The 26916-nt window shown below is 35.5% G+C and overlaps 1 protein-coding gene across 1 annotated transcript in view; it reads right to left on the bottom strand.

Annotated features, from left to right (window-relative positions):
- Positions 1 to 26916, bottom strand: part of pard3bb (par-3 family cell polarity regulator beta b) — a 386633-nt gene that overhangs the window by 66462 nt on the left and 293255 nt on the right. The window contains 1 exon segment of the mRNA XM_051118598.1: positions 25610 to 25891. Within this exon segment, the coding sequence (XP_050974555.1) occupies positions 25610 to 25891 (282 nt within the window).

Genomic DNA, 26916 nt, shown 5'->3' with positions numbered 1-26916 from the left:
TTCGCAAAACTGAGTTTGACACCGCTGTTCTAGAGGGAAAGTTGTCTGGAATGAGCAGTTCTATCGAGTGATATGAATATCACGCATATGTGCAACCTTGAAAAATGGCCGATTTCTTTCAAATTTCTTTCAGATCTTTGGGGCCGTGAGTCGAACAGGCCAACTGAGTTTCATTCCGATCAGCCTCCGTTAACCTTGTCTAACAGGTGTTCAAACTTTGGTGGCCATGCTTTTTGAGATACGCAAAATGTCCTTATAGACACATGTGGCAATTTGGACCAAGACCGTGCACAAATATTATCATTTTGAAAGGACAAATGGTTGCGCAGTTATAGCCATTTTTTTCTTTTTTTCCCTCTAATAGCACCACCGAATGGCAAGCTTTGTGATTTTTTTTCCTGTGACCTCAGATTGACCTCTTTCATAATTGTTCTGAATTTGGCAAAGATATCTCATTCAATTTAGGAGTTACAAGTATTTTACTAAAAGTGGCCCTGCTCCTTTCAAATGTTTTGGTGTCCCTTTGCGACAGTGAGTCGAAAGTTCAACTTTTTTTGATAATTATTCATATTCACTCTCCAGAGAATCTTCCAACACTGGTTTGGTTCCGATTGGGCGATAAACCTAGGAATAGTTCGCAAAAGTAAGTTTTTCAAAAAATGCGAAATACCCGAAAATTTTGTGTGCTTTGTTCGCCATGAGCCATTAGACACCTAAGCCTGCGGATGACGGTTCAGAAGTTTTGAGCGATTTCGTACTATTGTTCGCTGTAGCACCCCAATCAGGCCGATTGAAGTGAGCTTTGGTCACATTGCAGGTGGTGTGAGTACTACCACCCCTCCAAGTTTCAAGTCTCTACGACTTACGGTTTGGTCTGCACGATCAGTTTTACATGGAGATCGCTGATCCGTGACCATTCTAACAATTACAACAGGGTTTCAGCACTACGTGCTTGAACCCCTAGAAAGACAAAACATGAGTTAAACCTCACCAATACTTTATCATTTAAACAAAAAAACATCTGACACTTAATTTCAGGCCTGTTTGACTTATTTTGTTCTGTATAACATAAAATGAGATATTTAGCATAATGTTCAAACTGCTCTTTTCAATATCATGAAAGTGAATGAAGATAAAATCCAAGCTGAACGCTCCAAAAAGCACAATAAATGTAACATAAAAGAGGTGTGCCATATTTTGAGTTTGAGGATAGTATTGTGTGAAAAACTTTAAAATTTAAGCTGTTATTCACTTAATATCTTTAATGTGACAGTTGTGGTCACCATTCACCTTCACTGTACTACAAAAGAGCAACATGGACATTTCCTTTTGCATTCTACAGAAGAAAATAAGGCATTAATGTTGAAAATGAGGTGAGGATGAGTAAATGTCAGAATTTTGACTTCATATAATATTAGAAAGCTTCAACTTGTATTTTGTCTTGCGTGTGGTGTTTTTTGCTGCATCGGAGTATCTGTATCTAATTCCTAAATGTCCATTTTTGGGTGAACTATCCCTTTAATACCTTTCTACCTGTCCAAAGCTCAATAAACATCTCTGCTTTTCCAGACACAGCGAAATGACGCGCTTATCAAACGTTCAAGAGGGGAATGTGTGATATTTCTCCTGCTCAAATATTGTGTTGTGGCACAGAACTGTGGAAGTGTGACTTGGGAGATAAAGTCCTGTCAGTCATCTCACAGCGTCTAACACACAAACACCAAAATCAATCTCTCAACGCTCGGCTAACACAAACACAACCTTTCCACAACTGTTGCTTCCCATTGTCAACACACAGAGCCGAACAGCCATGTCCACCATCTCAGCGAGAGGTAAATGCAGCGATCAGACGCTGTGGGTGAGGATCCCATCGTAAACTTCACACATCAGACAGTCATTTTTCAGGGCATCAACCCCTGGGGCACAAAGCCAGCTGTCTATGCACTATGAATGTGCAACTGAAAATAAAAGGAAGAAGATGAAAATGTGAGGAAAAAAAGGGCGACACAATAAGGTAAAAGGATGTACGCTCAATAAAGACATTGTTTTGATAACCTAAATGGGATGGAGCCAACAATTACAATGACACTGTAAAACAGAGGAAGCACATTGTAGAACTAGCATAGCAAAGCAAACTATAGACACGCCATAATAAAATAGCAATAAATTATCTCTGCCTTAATGACCTGAGTTGTTTTGTCCTACCCAGATAAAACCGACAGGCAACAAGACATTTTGCTGACAGTCTGGTATTTATTTTCGCTGTCTGTGAGTAGCCCCGCCCACCGCCATATATCATTGGTCCCCTGTGTTGTTATAGTTAACTAAAATTTAAAAGAAAACAAAAACAATTAAAAACATTTTTGGTACAATAACGCCTAAATTGTTTTATTAGTTAATGCATTAACTAACATTAAATAGCAATGAGCAATATATTTTTACAGCATGTATTAACTTTTGTTAATAAAAATGTATATGTTCATGTTAGTGCACAGTGCATTAACCAATCTCTGCCTTGGACTTGTAAGGTTCTTTCTGCGTTCTGAGCAGTTTTTAGATATTGAGCTTCAAAGTTTTGGGGTTCCATAGTCTTCTGTAGATAGAACCCTTTTTTGTTTTCTAAAAAAAACACCACATAATGTAAATAAGTTGTCACAGAATAAGAATATGTAACTAACTCGATTTTGACAAAAAAGTCTGATAGAATCTTATAATTCCAAGGCGACGCAGTGTTAAGACACAATCTCAATTGTGTCTTAATTTACACATTCTCAAATTGTTCCAAACCTGTACGAGTTTTTTCTTAAGTTAAACACAAAAGAAGATATTTTGAAGCATGTTTGTAACCCAACAGTTGCTGGTACCCATTGACTTCCACAGTATACAAAAAAAAAAAAAAAACTATGTAGATCACTGCGAAGAGAAATAGAAAAATTACAAATTTATTTATTTATTTATTTAGTTTGTGGGTGAAAAATCCCTTTAACTAATATTAACAAATGAAACCTTATTGTAAAGTGTTACCCTTAAATAAGTAAGCTGAAGTACTAAAATGACTAAAACTAAAATAAAATAAATTAAAGCTAAACAAAAATGTTTAGAATAGAAATAGAAATCTCATGAATTTATTTATTTATTTATTTGGGTGAATGATCCTTTTGACTAATATTAACAAATTAAACTTTATTGTAAAGTGCTATGCTGAAATAAGTTAAAGTACTAAAGTAGCTAAGACTAAAATAAAAATAAAGCAAAATAGAAATGTTTAGAATAGAAATAGAAAAATTACAAATGTATTTATTTATTTATTTGGTGAACAATGGCATTGTAAAGTGTTACCCTGTAATAAGTTGAAGTACTAAAATGACTAAAACTAAAATAAAAAATAAACTAAAACTAAAAAGAAATGTTCAGAATAGAAATAAAAAAAATGATTTATAATAAATAAACAAATATTTATTTATCTGCTTATTTATCTACATCTAAATTTATCTCTGTATCTATTTTATTTATGTGAACAATCCCTTAAACTAATATTAATGAATGAAACTTAATTGTAAAGTGTTATGCTGAAATAAATCAGTTGAATTACTAAAATCATTACGACTAAAATAAAAATAAATAAAAGAAATGTTAAGAATAGAAATAGAAAAATTTGTTTATTTTTTGGTTGAACGATCCTTTTAACTAATGTTAACAAATAAAACTTTATTGTTAAGTGTAATGCTAAAATAAATAAGTTGACGTACTAAAATGACTAAAACTAAAATGAAAATAAATTGAAGCTAAATAGAAATATTTAGAATAAAAATATAAAAATTACAAATGTATTTATTTATTTTGGGTGAACAACCCCTTTAACTAATATTAACAAGTGAAACTTTATTGTAAAGTGCTATGCTGAAATAAACAAGTTGCAGTACAAAAATGACTAAAACTAAAATAAAAATAAATTAAAGCTAAACAGAAATGTTTAGAAATAGAGAAATTACAAATTGATTTATTCATTTATTTGGGTAAACAATCCCTTTAACTAATATTAACAAATGAAACCTTATTGTAAAGTTTTACCCTGAAATAAATAAGCTGAAGTACTAAAATAAAAATGAATTAAAGCGAAACAGAAATGTTTAGGATTAGAGAGATTATAAATTTATTTATTTACTTGGCCGAAAGATCCCTTTAACTAATATTAACAAATGAAACCTCACTGTAAAGTTTTACTCTGAAAATAAATAAGCTGGAGTACTAAAATTAAAAATGAATTAAAGCTAAATAGAAATGTTTAGTGTAGAAATGAAAAATGATGAAAACGACAAAATTATTACATAAAACAAAATTACTAAAACAATTAAAATTAAAATGAAAACTGAAAATGAAAGCAAATTTAAAATATTAATAAACTATAATAGTACATAATACTAAAATAACACTGGATTAAAATCTCACACAACACAGGTGTATTTTAAACATCAAATGTTTTTTCACATTCACTTTGAGAGAGGGAAAAAAAACACAAAAAAAATCACGGCAACTAGTTAAGTCGAGGTGCAAATATGTGCTTACAGTGCTTGACGTAGTAAAAGACAGAGTGAAATGTCTCCCTGAAGAAAACAGACTTGTTTTCACAATAAAACTACAACTCTGCAACTAGAGAACAAGTAGTACTTTCATCAAAAACAAGTGTAGGCTGACCACTCCACAAAATTCCCTCATTCTCCCTTTAGACGCAGAACACCAAAATTCAATTTACTTTCTTTTTTTTTTCATGTTCCTGACCAATCAGATTAACAGAGTGTGAGAGAGGGAAACTTGGAGAACAGAGGATGAATGAGACAGTAGAGGGATTAGATTAAGACAAAACAAATTAACATGTCTTTTTTAAAAGCTCGTTAGGCAGACAGCGCGAGTGCCAGGCATTCCAGAGGGATGATGCTGTGGGAACGGGCCAGAGCACGGTGACCCGGCGGCCACACGCACACTCCAGCTCCCGTACAGAGGACGCTGAACCCCGGACAGTGAGGTCTCAAAACAAATCAACTGTCTATGCAGAAAAACACACACACACTCAGGGACACACAACAAGAAAGGTCACACTGTGGATTAATAACACACCCCTATTCACACAAAAAACTGGCCGACCTCTCTCTCCATCATGCGCTGTCATAAACAGCCTTTTTCATCTGTTGTTCTTTCAGGAACAATAAAGATTTGTGTGACTCAAGCAGGCCTAATGTTGCCGCGGCTGCTGCAGTCCCGGAGGTGTTACTGTGAAGTACACATTCAGACGCACACAAAAACATTTCTGCTGATTTCCTTCTGCTTTTCTTAGCTACGCAGCATACCATGACATCAAAGCCAACTCATGTTGTTTCCGGTCTCTTTCCAACTAATTTAAAATTAGGCTGTCACTAAATTTGATTTTTCATTATATGATTAGTGTGGTCTCAAAAATTCATGATAACGATATATTGTGATATCTATAGAAATCTTGAAAAATAATAATTATAATAAATCATGTTTAATTTGTTTGACCAGTGAATCACACCACTGCACGATTAAACTAAACAAAAGAGATTTAAAATGCTAACCGTTTTTAGTTTAGCACAGTGTCAAAGTAAGACAGCTTACATATTTTTACCAGACACACCAGTTATTTTGTTGATCGAGTATTTGAACTGATTTTTATTTTATAGTATTCTATACAGTGTTCAAGGCGATTAGAGATACCTGAGATGGCGAATAAACCATATACTGTTATAATCGTGTGCTGAATACTAATTATTAACATACACATTATTATGTGTCATATTATTGTATGTGCACTATTCATTTTCAAATATCGCTAATACCGGTATATTGCAACACCATTAATTAACACAATATCGATATTTCATTATATAAATATCACGATTATTGTCAATACTGGTATTTTGCGATAACCCTAATTGAAACAATATAAACATCTAGCAATTCACTTGCGAGTGATATGAACTTTTTGATTTTTGATGACAGGGTTAATATTATGGAAGCCCGTTTCCGCCACTGAATGAAAAAATGTAAAAAGGTTATTTTGACTTTTTATCTCACAATTTATGAATTTATCAACTCTGAAACGCGAAAGATATGAAGTCTCAGTTGCGACTCAGACAGCACATGTGCATCTGCAAGATGTCTGTTAAAGATCACTTGATCTGGAAAGCATCTGCTGTGTACAAACATCTGACGGATGTCTGTTATATGTCAGTTTTACATATATCGTAACTCATAAACATCTTAAAGACATCTAATAGACGTCTACGTGACATCTGATAGAAAACGTCCAATAGATGTATTGTAGATGAACAAACACTGTAAAAAATACATCTTGCAGACATCAAATAGATGTCTCTGTGATGTACATGTGCTATCGGGAGTTATAAAGTCCAAATTTGAGGGGAAAAAAAGACTTTATAGCTTGAAATTTCGAGTTTATAATATCACAATTCTGAGAAATAAAAGTCAGATTTGCGAGTTAATATCTCACAATTCTGACTTTATAACTCACAATTGTGAGATTATATCATGCAATTCTGATAAAAAGTCACAATTACCTTTTTGTATTTTTTATTCAGTGGTGGAAGTGGGCTTCCATACATTTTGTTCATGTTAATGTTGTTAAATAATGTTAAGTAATGAACCTTCTTGTAAAGTGTTACAAGTATAGCTAAGTAAAACTAAAACTTAAACTTAAACTAAAATCAAAACCATAAAAAAGGTTAATGGTTAAAAGGTTATAACTTTTTTTTTTTTTAAATTTCAGCTGGTTCTTGAGTTATTTCGTTTCACTTGCACTAAAAATGTTAAAATATCAAGAAAAACTATAATAGTATCTCAGTAACACTTTTCAATACTTTTACATTCTCAGTGCTAAAACAAAAAATACTGAAACCAACAAAGAATCTACATTTTGTCTATGATATCCAATGTGATGTACGGGACAGTGTGTTTAACTTATACAATACATTTTAACAGTACGTGTTTTTCCTGGGAATCAAAACCGTGACCTTGGAGTTGCCGGCGCCATACTCTACCAGTTACACACCCTAAAGACAACATAACATTAATAAATATTATTAATCTTATCGTGCCATGAATGAATTGTATGATTTTCATTTTCATTTTATTTTCTCATGATGTAACTAAGACCATGAGGTGGTGGGGAAAACATCACATTTCGGGGAAAACATTACATTTACTGGAAAATCCAACACATTACAGAAGTTCAACGAGTTACGAATGCCGTTTCATATTCACTTCAGCATCAGCCATTAAAAATAGCCAGACACACACACACACACCAGCAAACCACAGAAATGCCCCCCACAGGGGAGAAACGCTCTGAGGCACCAGGGCAAGAATTGCAGTGCGGCACAGATCAGGGTGGACAGCAGCAGGTCAGACAGACAGCAGCTCATCTGGGGGGGGCAGACGCAGAGTTATGCCCCTGTTATAACCCTTCCATTTTTCACTTCTCAATCTCAGTGATTGGAGAGCTGAGAGAATAGAGCGGGAAAGTGTGGCAGCATCCATCTTCTCTCCACCACACTCCCTCACGGCTACTTTACACAATTTATGAGGCACATAACACACACACAAAAAAAAGAGAAAGAGAGAAAGAAAGAGAGAACAGGAGATGAAATCACATGCAAGTCTTGATCCAAATCTGGTATTGACTGGAACAGTGAATAGGGCCATAAAATACTAATACATAAAATATTATGACCTTTTACAGCTAAATTGAAATTGACTACAATGGAGAGCGATGGTATTATGCATAAAAACCTGCTGCGGCAGTTGTACTTCACAGTAATGGTGTCTGAAATGGGCCGATGCTGTTGATTTCTTGAGTGTGCGATTTTTTGTGGGACGACGTGCAAAACTGCAGGTCTAGACTAGTGCATTAATTCATGTCACAAGATTAGTGGGGTCGTGACAACAAACGCCACTAGACAAGCAAAAAACATCACCACCCTCCAAGACTTTCTGAGAAACAGTAATTCAATAATAAAGTGAGCGAATGCATTATTAGATATTAGAAACTTAAATCTGGGTTTAATCATATCTTTGGATATGGAGACAAAGAGACCACAGAAGAATTACAGCATCGCTATGAAATGCACTGTAGACCAGTGGCTTTACCACATGCTGTCACAATATTGCATAGAAGCATTTTTGTTGAAATTAAATTAAATTTAAAAAATAAAATAAAATCCACCACCTCCTGTGGTGTAATGTAACTAAAAATATTAATTCCTCTATAGTGATTAAATACAGTTGAAGTCAAAAGTTTACATACACCTTGCAGAATCTGCAAAATGTTGATTTTCTTACAAAAATAAGAGGGATAATACAAAATACAAATACTTTTTTTATTTAGTACTGACCTGAATAAGATATTTCACATAAAATGTTTACATATAGTCCACAAGAGAAAATAATAGTTGACCCTGAGTTTACATACACTTGATTCTTAACACTGTGTTGTTACCTGAATACAGTAGTCAACATTTGAAGTGGATCAAAAAAAAAGTTAATCAAAGTTGTCCTAAGACAAGAACGGGTATTCTTTTTGGTTTTAGGACAAATTTAATGAAAGGTTTTGATCCACTTCAAATGTTGACTACTGTAATCCAGAGCTGTGTCATTTTTGACTAGTGATAGCTGTTCATGAGTCCCTGTATGATTTTGAGATCCATCTTTTAATACTGAGGACAACTGACGGACTCATATGCAACTATTACAGAAGGTTCAAACACTCACTGATGCTCCAGAAGGAAAAACAATGCATTAAGAGCTGGGGGTGAAAACTTTTGGAATTTGAAGATCAGGGTAAATTGAACTTATTTTGTCTTCTGGAAAACATGTAAGTATCTTCTGTAGCTTCTGAAGGGCAGTACTAAATGAGAAAAATATATTTAGGCAAAATAAGAAAAATGTACACATCTTCATTCTGTTCAAAAGTTAACACCCCTGGCTTTTAATGCATTGTTTTTTTCTTCTGAAGCATCAGTGTGTGTTTGAACTTTGTTTAATAGTTGCATATGAATCACTTAGTTGTCCTCAGCGTGATAAGATGGATCTTATAATCATACAGTGATTGTTGGAAAGGATTCAAATACACAAAAACGCTGAAAAAACAGAATTTGTGGGACCTGAATGATTTTTCCAAAGACCAGCGGCCAGTTTAACTGTTCAGAACAAACAACTATCACTAAACAAAAAAACACACACAGTTCTGGATTATTCAGGTAACAACAGTATTAGAAATTGAACAGCCCTGGCGAAAAAAACAGCATATGCTGGTAGGTATGTTTTGATGCTGGTTTAAGCTGGTCCTTAGCTGGTTTATGATGGTCCTTTGCTGGTTTATGCTGGCCTTGACCAGCAACACGACCAGCATAAACCAGCAAAGGACCAGCAAAAACCAGCAAAGGACCAGCATAAACCAGCTTAAACCAGCATCAAAACATACCTACCAGCATATGCTGTTTTTTTCACCAGGGAGATCAACACAGTATTAGAAAATAACAGATCAAATCATTGTGTTCTACTAAATTAGGGTGCAATATATTGCTCCCTAATTTAGTAGAACACAATGATTTGATCTGTTATTACATTTAAATATAAAGTTAATTTATCCATTTATTGCATTAACCACAATGAATGACATCAAGACTGGAATCAGCTTGAAGCGAAAAACATTCAAAATATAAGGATCTGGGAACACACAACAGAATAAATCAGCTTTGCTCTAAAGGTATTTGGCAGTTGCACAAACCACAAACACGCACACACCATAAAGCACCAAACGCGTGCATTTATTCTCTGCCTGTGGTTCCCAAGCAAGCCATTTCCCCTGCAGCGTCTGGGCTCCGCAGTTATGCTTTCAACACTCCATCATGCAGCCATCATATCCAGAACGCCTTAATTACTGCTGCCATTTTGACTGAGCACCCTCCTCGCCCTCCAAATGAATAACACCATCAATGTTTAATAAGGGTCCTGCTCTAATCAAAGACACAGGCACACACCTCTCACTCAAATACACATGAGTGCACATACGCTCACCCCCGAATATACACATAGCCTGCAGTTCCAAACATAATCATAAACTCAGCTGGTCACGCACAGAGGGAACCCGACATTAATATGGCCACAGGCTATGAAACAGGGCTGATGGAAGAAGGCAGAGGGAATGAGAGCGAGAGAATATGTTCAGAATGGCATACTATAATACTACCCATTTTCTACTATTTTTGCAGGGTATATACTGTGGATGGTATAAAAAAGTTCTGTATGCGTGGAATGGACGGAATACAGCAAAATATTCAGTATACGAGCATGGAATAGCATATCCTACAAGACAATGTCCTCATCTTGACAAACATAAACCTACCAAAGTATTTGTTTACTTGAAATATAGTCGAAAAATAAAAACATTTTATAAAGTCTGCGCTTTTAAAGGCCGCACTTATTTGATGAAAAATAGAGTAAAAGCAGTAATATTGTGAAAATTTTAATTTAAAGTCTTCTAATTTAATATATTTTAAAATGTATGCTATTTCTGAATTTTCAGCATCATTACTCCAGACTTTAGTGTCAAATGATCTACTACTAACCCTCAAATTTTGTACAGTTATACATACTATAATACAGATGCATTTGTTTTAGATCTAGTACAATTATTTAATTTGGAAAATTTATTTGGTAACACTTTACTTAAAGTCTTTATGTATAATGCATTATTAAAGTATTTTAATGCAGTAATTATGCCTTGTAATGTTCATTGTATGGTCTCATAAATGTGACCCTGGACCACAAAACCAGTCATGAGTAGCACAGGTATATTTGTAGCAAGAGCCAACAATACATTTTATGGGTCAAAATTATTATTACTTTTTTATGCCAAAAATCCATAAGGATATTAAGTAAAAATCATGTTCCATGAACATATTTTCTAAATTTCCTATTGTAAATATATCAAAATAAATACAAATTTTTGATTAGTAATATGCACTGCTAAGAACTTTTTTGGACAATTTCAAAGGCAATTTTCACAATATTTTGATCTTTTGCACCCTCAGATTACAGATATTCAAACAGCTGTATTTCGTCTAAATATTGTCCTGTTCTAACAAACCATACATCAATGGGAAGCTTATTTTTGCAGCTTTATGTAGATGATGTATAAATCTCAATTTAAAAAAAAAAAAAAAAAAGGACTCTTATGACTGGTTTTGTGGTCCAGGGTCATAAAAATTGTAAGCACAGTTATAATACATTATAACACTCATCTATTAATTAAACACAAAAAAAGAGCTTTAATGACATTTATTTTACATAACGTTAAACATTTTTCTGACATGGTATCGATTGGTCTGAAAAGATGAAGATTTATGGATGTATTTATATATTTTAGAGGGCACCTTTTAACATGATCATAACAGAAAACTGTTGTAGCACATTATTGTTAAAAGCTGTTATTGTCAATTTAAAAAATTACAATGAAAAAAATACTAAATTGTAGTCTTTGCTAGCATTGAGAACGGTTCAGACGAACAGGAGAGTGGTGGTGGGCGGCAACGGGAATCAAATAAGGGCACTGGCTCTCCGGATAGCGTTTCCTCTGATAAGCTGAGCCACAGCACCTGGTGACTAAGGAAGGCTTAATTTGCACTCTGCTCTTTCCCTCACAGAAGCTCATTCTACAGGAGTGTTACAAGAGAAAGTTCAATAAAGGGTAAAGATATTTATTTTCTCTCTCTCCCAGTGGCAGGGGAGCACAGCATTAACTACAGCCAATGGTATCGATTCCCCTGGGTCAGCGACGTGTCTGTGTGACTGCGACAAGGGGGGAATTTAGTGTTCGGCTGTGAAACAACAAGAGTTGCGATTTTATCTATTAATTTCATACTCAAGTGACTGGGTAGTTGGCCGGCATCCCACGGAAGCTAAGAGATGGGAGATATTAAATGAATGGAGTCATTAATAACGTACCGAGGAACCTTGCTTTAAAGGGATAGTTTACCCAAAAAATAAACTCTGTCATCATTTACTCACGCTCATGTTGTTCTAACCTCACATGAATGCTGTTCTTGTGTAAAATACACAAGTTGTTATACAGGTTTGGAACATCATGAGAGTAAATGATGGCAGAATTACACACAGGCACACCATGTGATATGTGTAAAAGATCTCGGCTCTTTTATCCTCCGTTTCACCGTGTTCGCATCTCTCTGTTCATCTCGTCACCCCGCAGTGAACAGTTTCCCCTCTTTGTCTCGACACAACCCCCTGCTAGGTCTGAGGGCAGCCTCTCTCTCTGTCTATTAAAGGTTTTATGCTGGAGAGAAACTTCAGGTCAGCAGATCTTAAGAGTTGGATAAATGATGGTTTAAAGTGGGAGGGACATGTCTGCTTGGGACAACGGAGACACAGGCGTCAAGAGAAACGTCGAACGGAGCAATCTATTCCTTCATCTTCGAAATGGACCCAAGAAACACTGTTTGTCCTAAAGAGCAAGATTTACACACTGTAAAACGAGAGACATCAATTTCTGACCTGGAGAGCAGCAGAACAGGACAGAAATGCTGGAATCGACACACACGTACACACTAATGAGTGTGCATGTGAAACACACAGAGGGCCGTCAGGGGGAATCTTGATGTAATCCACCAATTTGATTCCGAGAAGCTCATCTGGTTGATAATCGGCATGCTTCTGTCAATCACACGCTCCCAAATCAAAAATCAATTCCGTTCAAGCACTCTTTATCATGCCTGTTTAACACACATTATTACCATATTACCCCAGGCCAACAACGAGAACTTGAGTGGGTAAGTACACCTGAGAAAGCAGCTGAAGAAAAGACATTGTAATCTGAATTTACTACACAACAAAACCCTGAGGACACAAAGAAGCTTTGTGAATTTGAGGAATAAAATATGAAAGGTCATGCCATACAATGAGCCATGATTATATTGAACATAAAGCACAGCCTTGAGTGTCTTATTGCATATATACTGTTGGAAAAAAATGCACATATTGCATATATATTTCAGTAGTCACACTTTATTTCTTTTCAGTTCTCGCTGTTAACAAACCATTAACTATGGATTTTGCCTCAATAAATTCCTAATTTGCTGCTTATTAATAGTTAGTAAGGTAGTTAAATTCAGGTATTGGGTAGGATTAAGGATGTAGAATATGGTCATGCACAATAGGCGCTTTATAAGTACTAATAAACAAGCAATATGTTAATAATAGGCATGCTAATAACTAGTTAATAGTGAAAATCGTTCCCTATACTAAAGTCTTACCAGTTTAGTACATAAAACATAATACAACATTGGCACACCCAGGCCTCTAGACTATGCAAGTCAAGAATTGAAAGTGAAAACCATCTCACTTTAAACCCGTTTTTCTCAAAATTCCATTCCTGATAATCATAGCTATCAGCCATATTAAGATAGCCATAACTCTGGCTTTGTTCAAGTCTAAAAGATATATTTTTTTTAGAAAATGACTGACTGTTTGCCTAGATATGACCCTTATTCCTTGGCTGGGATTGTGTAGAGCCCTTCGAAGCTGTATCGGAATTGCAGTTTGGACCTTCAAACTGTTGGCCACCACTGAAGTCCACTATATGGAGAAAAATCCTGGAATTTCTTCTTTAAATATCTTTTCGACTGAAGAAAGAAAAACATGAACATCTTGGATGACATGGGGGTGAGTAAATTATCAGGAAATTTGGAACTGAACTAATAGTTTAAGAGACGACAAGCACGTGAAGGTTTGTGCAACGATGCTTATATTAATCAAGGAGTAAAGACGGCCATTTCCGTGATCCCAAAACAAGACGCCTGCAGTTAAGAGTTTGAAGCAAGCACTTATGGCACAACATTATCCTGCACCACTTCACAGACAATGAGTGGCAAGAAAATTTTAGATCGACGCGACAGCCGTTTATTATATTCAACAACAACATTGACTTGTTCCATGAGTCATTTCTATGTCACTGCACATGCGTAAAACTTCCCAGTCTTGGTTTTCAATCCACTCTAGTGTTTATGTCCTATTGAACAGATTAGAACAAGGTTTTTCCCACCCCTCTCAACCCGACTGAAATTTCAATCGTTTTGGCCATTTTTAATCCAACTGAGGTGTTTACATGGAGCATTTTAATTCAGATTGGACTTTTAAACCAATACTCCTCGATGTAAACATGTTTAATTAAAGATATATTTACAACAGAGTTGTGCTGAAATAAAGATCATACTACTGAAGTCAATGGGGACCAGCATCTGTTTGCTTACCTACATGAGTGACAGAATCAAACTGAAACAAATCTGTACTTAATACTATAACTACAAAACTGTCCTTGTTTATGTAACTTAAATAACAGGACATATACTAAAACATCTACTTATCATAGCACGCAGCATTAATTTTTGCCTATATGAAGCTTTGAACTTGATTAAATGAAGCGCTTCAGAACAACCATGTTTACTAAATGCTTCTAGAATTTGTCAAACAAAAAATAAGTTAATTTGTATCTTAAATGTTTAATTTAGGAGTCAATGACTCCCTTGTCACCCTATTGCTTAATACTCTGTTTCACTCGGAAATATATCAGATTACCAAGTAAAATGGGTTGCGTTTCATGTTGATTTAATAGGATGTTGTGCGGCTAGATTAACAGGTGTTTTGCTGCTAAGACTGCAACGCTGTCAGCATGCAGGACTTAAATGATCCATCTAATAAAGCAGCATTAAATCTGTAAGCGTCACATGGAATAATTCAATCATTCACATCAGATGAGACAAAGTCCACTCTTATTCCCCTAACCTGCTAATGAAACACGACCCGCATCAGGCAGGCAAGACAGACGAGCAATTGTGAAGAAGACGGCGAGGCCGTGGATACCATAATGGACACGTTCCTGTTTGGACGAGGAGAGGAAAGAAGCAGACCTATCAATTTCCCACAACTCTCCCCTCGAGTAATTTTGCGGCGAGCTTCGGCGGTCTAATTGGTGGACATTTTCAGAAATGAAATTTGACAACAAAAGATAGCCCGCAATGACAGGCCGGCTCCCAGGCTCCCTAACCAGAAGTGACGGCACTTTTTATACGCCATCTGCAATTGAAGAAATAATTAGAAGTATTTTGGCTGGTGTAACATTATTTAGACAGGCCATCAATGTTCGTCGACCCCTCCCGCGTCCCCTCGTTTGCAGGTGAAGCTCAATTTGCGGTTGGACCGTTTCATTAAAACACCAGTCACACCGACTCTGCCTTTGTACGGCAGGCAGAGTGCATTCTGGGTAGGCAAATCTGCGTCTAAGAGTTAGGCGGTAATCAAGTCTTCTATCCTCAACCCTCAATTCTAAAATTGTGCACCTCCAGAAAGGTCTAAAAAAGAAAGAAAATAAAGCATTTCCCTTTCAGTTCAATCAAGCCGAGATGGAATAATGAGGTGAATATAATTTAAACCAATCTGCGATTTCTGCTTTTTAGAAATAAGCTTTCACATCCTCCTGTTTCCAAAAACAGAACGGCACAGTATGCGGCGGCATGACTTGTTGCTAAGCTACAAGATGCATCTAGAAGAAACCGCTAAGTGAATGCTTTGTGCGAGCGCGCACACACGTGCGCGTTTGAGTGTGCGTGCTTTTTTTTCTCGTATGTGCTTCAATGGGAGAGTGATGTGGAATTGCTTTTCTTCAATGAGTGACAGGCAGGAAGTTCTTGAACAAATATGAGAAGAGGAAATGCAGAATGAAAAAGGGGAAAATAGAATGAGGGAAGTGCATTGAGAGGAAGAGAAAAGCTCAGGGGCGGAACGCACGAGTAGCACTTGTCCGGTTCTCCAGATTAGGCCAGATGAATCATAAGGGCTCAGAGAACACACAAACCAGAAGAAGCTTCCTCTATACGCTTTTATTCTCAGGCTTTCAAAGCCTATTCACATCAAGTCTGAACGTACGAGGACAAAAAATGCACAAAAAGATTTTCAAATGAACAATGAACCTTTATGAGCTTGTTATATAGTGTATTTTTATTTGGAGGCTGAGCCAGTTTTACTTATTTGAATACTGATCGGTTCATTCAGGTATCCATTTTTTTTTTGAGCAAAGCAGGAAGCTGCCATTAGAGACTAAGCTCAGGTACCGGGGCAAAAATCGGAATGGTTATAAATACTGAACTTCCTGTAAAGTCTTTTTTACAGCTAACCTTTTTTAGATAAAAAAAAAAGTAAAAAAAACAAAACAAAAAAAACCCAACAACAAACAAATAAACATACAAAATAAAAATATAATAAAATAAAAAATAAAAACTTTGAAAAAAACATTTTAGACTGTCATGATGTTCAGTTGTTTAGTCACACTACATTTCTTTTGAGACTAAACTGACACTTTAATTGTTTTATTCAGATATTGAGCCAAATAAATAAATCATATATAAAACAAAATTAATACAAATATAGTTTAATAATTTAATAATAATTTATTATTATTATTATTATATTTATTATATTATTATTATTATTAAATATGTATTTTAAATATAATTTTTAATAAAACACAGTAATAAAACAAAATATATGAAAATACATACATTAAAAATATAGAAAATCAAATATAAAACAAAATTAAAAATATATATTAGACATAAATAGTTGTCTAAATGTATATTTTTAATACTTTAAATATATATATATATATAATATAATATAATATAATATACACACATATACATACATATATATATATAAAATATATATATATTATATACATTTTTAATATAATATACACACACACACATATACATACATATATATATATATATACACATATATATATATATATATATATATATATATATATATATTGGAAAATATAAATATAAATATATATATATATATATATATATATACACACATGCACACAGTAAAACTACAATAAAACAAAATACATAAAAATATATACATTAAAAAGAAATAGTTGTCAAAATATATAGTACAGTTTATATATATATATATATATATATATATATATATACACTGAAATAAAAAAAAAAAAAAAAAACAAAGGTTATGGTTAGTTGATGGGTGACCACCTTGCCCATTTCTAACACGGTTACCTACATTTCTTTCAGACGCACTGAACACACATTAAACCCTCATTTCAGGAGGGATGGTGAATAAGAGAGACAGAGAAGCGGTGTCAGGCCAGGGAAGGGTTCGCAGATACAGGGAGACACTTAAGGGAGCGGGCTGGCACTCTTTAAAAGCAGCCGAACGCGCCTGCAGCTCTCATTCAGCTCAGCAGAATAGCTGATTAATTAACGGGCAAAAAAGCACTCCAGCACTCACACAACCAACACTAAAAGCTTTTCTTTCTCCATCTAGTGATTTCTATAATTATTTTGATGGCGAGGCTGCGCTCCAGGCCTCAAGAAAGCGGGGAAGGAGGAGGAGGTGGAGGGTACATGCGGAGATGACGAGGAGAAAGAGTCCTAACTGTGTTTTTTTTTTTTATATGGGCCAAATCTTTCAGTGAGGTATCTGGGCACAATGGCTGCTGATGGGGGACTTGAGTGGACATTGGTAACCCGTGGAGTAGCTCTTGATGGGTTTGTGCCGTGTTTTGGACTGACCCTGGCAGGGTACATTGAGGACTGGAGGACCGTTTGCTTAGTGCGGTCTGGGGGCTATTGTTCTCGAGCACATCCAGGACACGGCATTCATACGCCGAGTGCCGAGTGGAGAGCTGGCAACCTTGTGGACCCCTCCTCCTCTTATCAAACCGATTCCCCACTTTTTCCTCATATGTTTGTCTCTAAAAGTGTTTTTGGAGATGTGGAAGCAAAGGTTGGCAATCTGCAGCTCTCCATTGGTCTCTGAAGAACTCTGTGCCCCTGTGCAGATAAGCGAGCCACCTGTCTCCCCCATCCCTCTCTATCTCTGGAGGGAACAATGATTATTTTTTAATTGGAGCGGAGCAGAGCTCTGGAGAGTCTGGTTGTTATAGTAACTTTCCACGCTGAGTGCGGTGGGCCTCTTCAGGGCTGAAGGAGCAGCTCGCTGCGGACCCTTCTTCTCACAACCAATGCCAAATAGCTCCTCGCTCGCTTGGCTCTCATGAGGGGAACCTCAAGAGCCTCTCACTCTTTTCTCTCACCACATTCCCCACGTCCTTCACCTGCCTGCCTCTCCACCGCCCTGGAGCGCTCAGATGAAAGGAGGAATGGAGGGGGGAAAGAAAGGTCTCCGGCATTGGTTGTTTGGATAATAATAGTTCTATGTCTCAGATTTCAATTGCTCAAATCACTTGCATTAGCATCGGGAGACTGGGGTGGGTGATATACCAGTAGACATAATTAACTGGTAGAAATTTGTCAATCGACAGATTTTAGACTCGTCTCAATCGCAGTTACACGCTAAATGAAGTTGCTGTGCAACGTGGTCATGAAAACATATTGTTTGCATGTATTTTTGAGCATTGCATTTTTAAAAACAAGTGATTTTACGCCGTTAAAACACAATAAGCAGTGAAAGAGAATGGCATATTTAATTTTGCTATTTGCAAGCACTGTCTGACAGACTGTTTCTGAGCACCGTCAGAGAGGCGCACGCATGTGAAGACGGTGCTCAGAGTGCGGGAGTATTAAACGAGTTATTTTTGCCCTTTATAGATCTTGAATGGTTGAATAACCACTTGTATGTGTTGAAATGCCAGTCTTTGCAAGTATCCTTGTAAACACAGTAATTTAGCTCTTAAGCGAAAGCAAACAGCTGAGAAAGAAAACACACGTGTAACAATATATTGGATCTGGGCAGCTCTTAAAGTGACAGCAGTCTAATATTCCTGCTGTCGGTCATTCATGTTCATCAAACAATAAATGGAGAACATCTCTCACTGCTCTTGACTAAATCACTTTTGCAACTTTAATAATAATAATATAAAAAAAACATAAAAAAACATATTTAACGTTTTCCCCTACCAGACACAGAATTTTCCGGAATATTCCACTCTCATTAATAGAGATAAGCACTGAAATTACATAAAGTCATTATGCAGAAGTTAAACAAAAATTATATGAATTTAGAAATATTTGTATAACTATTCCTGTAGCATACTATGTTTTAATGACAGGGAGGAGTGCTAGTTCATCTTTAAACTAAACTGCAAAAATCTCATGTTATGAGAAGATATTTTTAGCGAGAACAATAATCGATAATGCGCACATCGATATTATGGCGGACGCTGCTGGATGTGGTGGTCGAACAGTCCATTCTCCAGTTTAAATATAACATTAACATTATGACACTATGAGAAATATCACTGTATTTGAAGGATACAACTTGAAGAAAACAGCAAGAATTGCAAGTTTCCTGTTTAAAATACTTGTCAGTGACGCACAGAGTCAGACAGTAGCCTACACCTGCAATAAATATAGGCCTGTCTGTTTCCACTAAAAATAGCTAAAAGATGTTCACATCATTAGCCAAGCTGCATAAATTTCATTTGATTTTAATTGTTTAAAACTACTGAAATACTATTCGACCAGTGTAAAAAACAACTCTATTCTAAAATATGTATCTGATAACTATTTTAAACTATTTTTTATGGATATTTTGATATATTTATTCTAAAACATAAGAATACTGGATGATTTTTAGCAATAAAAACCGATGTGTATGGCACAAATGGCATTTATAGTACGTATCTCATATTTCCTTAATGTTTTATACCTTTGACAGTGTTAAACACGGTGTCATGTGGATAAGAATATGCATTGAAATTATATGCAGATGAGGTTACGCATAGTAAAACTAGGCGTTGTAAGCTCCATATGTGGTGATTTCGGGGAGGAGACGGGTGGAGATGCACGTATGCACAATCTACCCCTGACCGGGATTTATGAAAGGGATTTTTGTGCAGGTTCTGGTGGTTTTATAAATCTGAAAACTTTTGTGCGTACGCAAAATCTAGCTTTTGTGAAAAATAATGTGATCATCAGCCTGAAACCGCATACAAATGAAAACTGCCTAATGTTAGCGAGCGAAATGTCGATCCAGGATGTGGTTAAGGCTTGTGCAAGCTTTAGGAGTGCTGATGGAAGTGCACTGCATCTTTGCTTTGATAACAGTATTGAATATGATCCAGATGTAGTATTTGAATTTTCTCAGCTTTTTGCTCAAAATGTTGCTTTTTTATGAAAGCTACCTACATTCAAGTGTTGATAAAAATGAACTCTTGAAGCTAGAACAGAACAGATTTTTTGATTAAAAGTAGAGGGTCTGTTCTTTGATGTATTGCATGTTTAGATATTCATACAAAATATTCTGGGGGCCATGAAATTTTTGTGAAAATCATCAAAAATGCTGGTGGTGGCTGGAAACTTTTTTTTTTTTTAAAGCGCTGATGGGGAAAGAGTTCATTTACATAGTAAAGAATATGCAGTGTTTTTTTTATACATTTTATTACTTTATAAAATGCATGTAGCATTTCTTATTTATTTGTTCTGCTGTAGTTTTTTTGTCATGTTGCTTGTAAATAGTTTTTTTTTTTTTTAAATCACTGACAGTTTTTTTTTATTTATATATTTTTTTATTTTAATTCATGAAACATTTTGATATCATAAAGACCTTATTTAAAGCAAAAATAACTATATTGCGATATATATTGTTACTGTGAAATAAAATGAGTCATATTGTGGTATAAATGTGGTCATATTGTCCACCCCTGAATCAGACTACCTTTCATATAATTTAATTGGTATTATTTATGCATTCATTTACTTAAAAATACACTGCTGTTCAAACTTTGTGAAGAGAAAAACCTGTTTATTTGGTCAAACTGAAGTAAAAACAGTAATATTATAAAATATTTCAATTTAAAATATTTTTTTCTATTTTGTTTTTTTTTTCCTATAATGGCAAATATGAATTTTCAGCAGCCTGAATGCCACTCATTCTAACATGCTGAGCTGCATCTCAAAAAGCAGTGCTTATTAATTCTTACTCTTATTATTTTGAAAACAGCTGTGCTGTTTGTTATTTTTTTGTGGAAACTGTGGAACATGTTTTTCAGGATACTTTGAATAATACAATGATCAAAAAAACTTTTTTTAGGAGCTTCTTAATTAAAATTCATTTTGATATTTATGATAATTTTAGGGCATTAAGTCAAAAGTGTCAGAGTGAAACAACTGTTCTGATTTCATAATGAAGAAAAAAGATTTGATCTTTTATTACATTTTTATTTATTTATTTTTTAAAATGACAAAACTGCTAGTGTCCACAAAATCAAAGTCATGTGGTATATGCAAATATATGCTTGATGGTTAAAACACATGCCAATTTATGAAATAAAAACTTTTATGAAACTTTTTAAAACCAACATGAATACAAAGAGAACTTTTCCAAAAGCTTGGTAGATGTGGTTTAAACTATCTTTCTATTTTTTAAAATCATGCTTACTCTTCTGTCACTGACCCTTAAACCACACACTGCACAGTTCTTTATTAGGTTACCACTACTGGAGAGAAGCTCAATTTTATTTACTCACTAAAGCCATTTGAATTGCTTTTGGCACTCATTGAGTATGCATTTTGGACCCAGAAAATACCCAGTAGAGGATCCAGGATCCAACAGAGGAGTGTAGTTTTCCTGATTTAAAGCTCAGCTTCAAAATGTCTACATCGAGTGTAATTGTGTGAAACATTTGCTACGAGTAGGTAGAACTGTGCTCTAGTCTTGCCTTCTGACAGACTAAATCAAATCACAGGTGAAATCTGTGCTTCAATACCAAGAGAAGAAATGAAACTATTTCCTCCACAGTCTGTCTAAGCCATGTATTGAAAAAGAGGTTGCAAAAAGTTGCAAAAAAAGGTCATTAACGCTTCACATATTTGCATATCAATGCCATATACAGTCTTCACATACTAAAATGTTAGCTAATCATGGCAAAGGTCATTTACATCTATAAGCCTTACAGGCGTAGTTCATTTAAAAATAAAAAAAATTGCCCAAAATTTGACTTTATTTCTACTGTTAATCACTCTCATTGTTTGTACTTTTTCTTATATTAGTAGACTAATTTTTTACTTAAAAAGTAGATGCAGAGAATCCTGTTGCATCTAAGCCACTACACTCATTGAGAGACACTTTTTATGACAGCGGTGGGCAGCATGGTGTGCGTTAAACTGCCCGTCTGTCTAAATAACCGAGCCGCTTTAATGACTCTCAGAGGACGCTTTTAAATCAGAAACCGGCCATACAACAGAGCAACTCTCCCGTTTAACAAACTCTTCAAATGACACGAGAGCACGCTCACGCTGACACCAGAGTCACTGATGCTATTCTCACTCACATCCTCAATTTACCCATCAGCAGCCTATCAGCATGAATTTGCTCAAAATACTCTCCTTATGCGAGGCAGAAATGAATATGCAGCGGTATTCAAACCCTAACCCCCCTGGCAGAGTGTGAAAAGCTAAAGGTGGGGAAATGAACCTGATTATTTATCAAAAACTGAGGCTTGTAGGAGACACCTGGCCACTGAGTCAGACAAAATGTCATACAGAGTCGCATATGACAAAGCTATGTCCTTAATGAGCTGAGCTGAGGCTATAGCTGATATACCTTTGTCTCCATGTGGCAGACATCTTTCCCTTCGTATAAAATAAATGAGTTTCCTTCAGCCAAACTACAGTATCTGACCAACAACTGACCTCTCATGCTGAGACCTTCCTGTTCCGAACGAAACTTCTTGTGACCCAAATATCCACTCAGAAATGGCTACAGAGATGATGGGAACAAGACATTCAGGTATCTACAAAGCAGGAACATGCTGGTTACTTTTGCATTCATTTTTATATAAGAGAGAAGTTTTCACTTGTGTTTTTAATGTAAGACACCATAGGGAAAAACACTGTTTTCATGTTTTGGTCAATTCTGAGATTTTGGCTTTATCCAATGTTTAAGTTCATGTTTTGTAAATGTATGAGAACCAGTGCATTTTTAATTAGATAATACCTCATTTGCACATTTAAATAACATTTTCGCAAAACAGGTTTGCAATTTTTAATGTAATCAATATGCTGGGGAAATGTGTTTAAACCAATTATTTATTTATTTTCATCTTGGGTGTCTTGCCTTAAAAATGGAGTTCTTGATTTAAATTTCAAGGCTAATGCATTAGTTCACCACAGGTGAAAGCCAGTGTAATATATATTGATATATATTAAAGCTCAATCAAAAGAACAGAGTTACAGCATAGCTGTGTCAGAGCTGCAGACTGAGCTGATGTGTCCAGCAGAAATGAGAGAATCAATATTTGAGCAGCTCCTCTGGGTTTACAGCTGTGCCTCTGTGTCTTAAGGTTATGAGAATTACAAGTCATGGCGAGGTAGAACTTGTTATTACGGGTGTGTTATTAGGCGTTATTGGCTTCATTACGGTTGCTAAGCAACATGCTATATTAATATAGCATTCAGCTGACATGCATCATAGGTGTGTTTACCAGGTGTTATACAACAGCTTCAAATATGACTCATTGACTCATCTAAAGAATAGGTACTGTACACTGTAACAAATAACATATACACTATTAAAAGGATAGTTTACCCAAAAATTAAAATTCCCCTATGGCTTACTCACCCTCAGACCATCCTAGGTGTACATGACTTTCTTCTTTCAGACAAATACAATATCACTTATAAACAAAAATGTCCTGGCTCTTCCAAGCTTCATAATGGCAGTGAATAGCTGTTGAGATTTTGTAGTCCAATAAAGTGCATCCATCCATCACAAAAACTGGAAGAAATTGATGTGTTTGTAAAGAAAAGAAAAATGTTGGAGGATTTCGATGTAAGCCATGAGGATACTGGTTTTCCTTTGCTGTAAACAAAACACAAAATACACAAAAGCATTGATTTGCTTTAGATGGTCTTTACCAACCTCCGGAGCCATGTGGAGTACTTTTTATGATGAATGGATGCACTTTATTGGACTTCAAAAAATCAACAGCCATTCACTGCCATTATGAAGTTTGGAAGAGCCAGGACATTTCTTAATAAACCTCTGACCGTATTCGTTTGAAAGAAGAAAGTCATATACACCTAGGATGGCTTGAGGGCGAGTAAATCACAGGGTAATTTTCATTTTTGGGTGAACTGTTCTTTTAAAATTCCTATTAACTACCAAGAAACTCTGATAACAAATTAGTAAGTAATTGCACTCAGCTGAAAGTGGTAGTTCCATATTAGCTAATCAGTAGCTACATTTTTTTTTCATATTCTCTGGAGAACTACTAAGAACTACTCTATGTAGGTTCACACAACATAATATAAAATAACAAGTATTTATTTGGATCAGTATTGTAAAGTGAATATCATGAAAACCCACTAGTAATGACTCAAGTGTTACCAAGGAATTATGATCCAGATTCTTAGAAAAAACTCAAAGGTTTACAACTTCTTTCATATCATTATACTGATCCAAATAATTAGTAATTCCTTACAAGGATGTAACACTTGAGTCATTACTATCCAATAGTTTACAAAACCGCTAAAAGCTTGCTTGCTTTAGATTACTAATCCAAATAATTAGTAATTCCTTCCAAAGTATTAGGTATTGAGTTATTAGGTATTCAAATTAATTATGACTGTACAGAATAGATGCCCGGGAGGTATGAAAAATACTGATTAGCTAAGAGTGAACTACCACATTTGACTAAGCACTAATACTAACAAATCCATTAATCAGAGCTTCTTGTTAGTTAACAGTAGTTACTGGAGTGCTTATAGTGCATTATTCATTAGTTCCTGTGTAGTTATTCATTATTGGACTCAACATTTCTTATCAGTGTTGAAAACAACTGTGCTATTATTATTTTTATATGATGTTTATTTATTTTTGAGAAAACAGCATTTATTTGAAAAGAAAATCTCTTGTAACATTATGTCTTTACTGTTACTTTTTGATCAATTTATTTCGTTCTTTCTGAAAAAGTGTGTTATTGAACAAAACTGTATTACATTCACTGGACTACAAAAAATAGACATTATAATGTGATTATTTGTTACAAAACCTTGTTTTTGTAGCATTTTTAATATAACTCATTAGTCATTAGATGATAATTGATCTTACTGCTATGACACTGATGAGAACTGCCAATGAATCAATGTTCTTTATACAATAGGTAAACATAAGCACTGAGGAAAAAAAAACCCATAAAAGACCCCTGTGCAATTTACACTCTAATCCTTCAGGTATCAATTCAATCACAAGGAAATCTACACACAGAATGCAACACAAGTATAGGCTCATGGGGCTGGTTATCATTCTACCTGACCAACAATATGATCATTATGCTGCAAAAGCTCACCTGCGGCAGACATAGACCTGTAGGCTATCCCAGCTGAAAAAATAAATATTATAAACCATACTAAGCTGGTTAGCCGACTGATTTTAGCAGGATTTTGGCCAGACTGAGAAATCATCAGAACATCTTAGCCTGGTTTAGACAGCGATTTCCATATATAAGCATATTTACCTGTCCGCAGCAGGAGGTGGAGGGCTTCGCTGTTTGTTTACTTTGGCGTACAGGCCATCCAAAGGGTCTTCTGTGGACGGCTCTCTGCTGTGGGATACTGGGGGTGGGGGTCTTTGCGGGGAGGGGCTGCGATTCCCGTAGCGCGGCTGGGAAGGTGATCCACGTTCTCTGAAGTTGTTGATGCGGGCATAGTTTGGGTCCAAGTCATCATCCTCCACATCAGGTGGGGAGAAGCGATCCCGGACCTGGCGTTCTCTCAATTCCTGGTGCTTGGCCTCAATTCTGTAACACAGAAAATCCGATGTTAACCTGGTTATTATAATTTAGGCTGTTTGCCTGAAATTTCAACTGAGGCATTAAGCAAAGTCACACAAGCAATGAGACTGCAACTGCAAGAACTTGAACTCGTATCGTATTTACACTTTCAAGGACGATTCTGAAAATACAATAAACTGGAAAGGTCAAGAAAGACCTTTCGGACAGATCCAGCTGATTTTCTCTCTCCCTCTTTCCTTTTCTGTCTCTTAGGAGCTACAACAGGCTCAGTCAATAAAGTCTCTCTCTGAAGCAAATGCCACTCTGGAGCATATGGAGGAGAACAGCATGGCTCCAGCTCACACTTCACACGCTTCCAAGTCCAAATAAGCCTCGGCAAACACCACACAAAATAATGACTGCAAAAACATCCCTGCATCTCAGCTAAATATATCCTTTTCTCTTGTCTTCTGGCAGAATATACATGACACGTCGAGAGACAGAGACAGAGATAGAGAGAGGAAGGGGAATCTAGTGCTGTGTGTCATCTCAGTAATGGACCACAAAAAGCTGTCAGTCCTACTGAGTGAATGAGATGGAAAGGGATAAAAAATAAAGAGATCTAATCCTGTGTGTAATACAATGAGTCAACTAAAATCCTCTGTGTCATACATGACAGTAATGAGCTATACCTTTGTTCCATATGGCAGATAATATGTTTCCAAGATTACTTTTGAGATTTCTTATGAAATCTACTTCAGCCAGTAACTAAATGATCAACTCATGCAGTTTGGAAATGACAGAAAAAAACAAAACATCTATTCTGCTAACTTCACCACTAATGAATGCTATCTTGACATCAGTGAAACATAAAAATAATGTACAGTCATCCATTGTACCATCCGGAAGGGGTTTGTTTTGTGATAATGAATGGATTTTTCTTCACCCTAAATTATGATGCACAAAAAGAGACTATAGAAATGGTAACTGATTGCTTGGGCGAGTGATCAATTATACAGTTTAGCAGTTATAATTTACTTATATGTATGCAT

The sequence above is a fragment of the Labeo rohita genome, chromosome 9 (assembly GCF_022985175.1).
Source record: "Labeo rohita strain BAU-BD-2019 chromosome 9, IGBB_LRoh.1.0, whole genome shotgun sequence".
NCBI lineage: Eukaryota > Metazoa > Chordata > Actinopteri > Cypriniformes > Cyprinidae > Labeo > Labeo rohita.
Note: the sequence above shows the minus strand (reverse complement) of the source record. Positions and strands in the feature narration are given on the sequence as shown.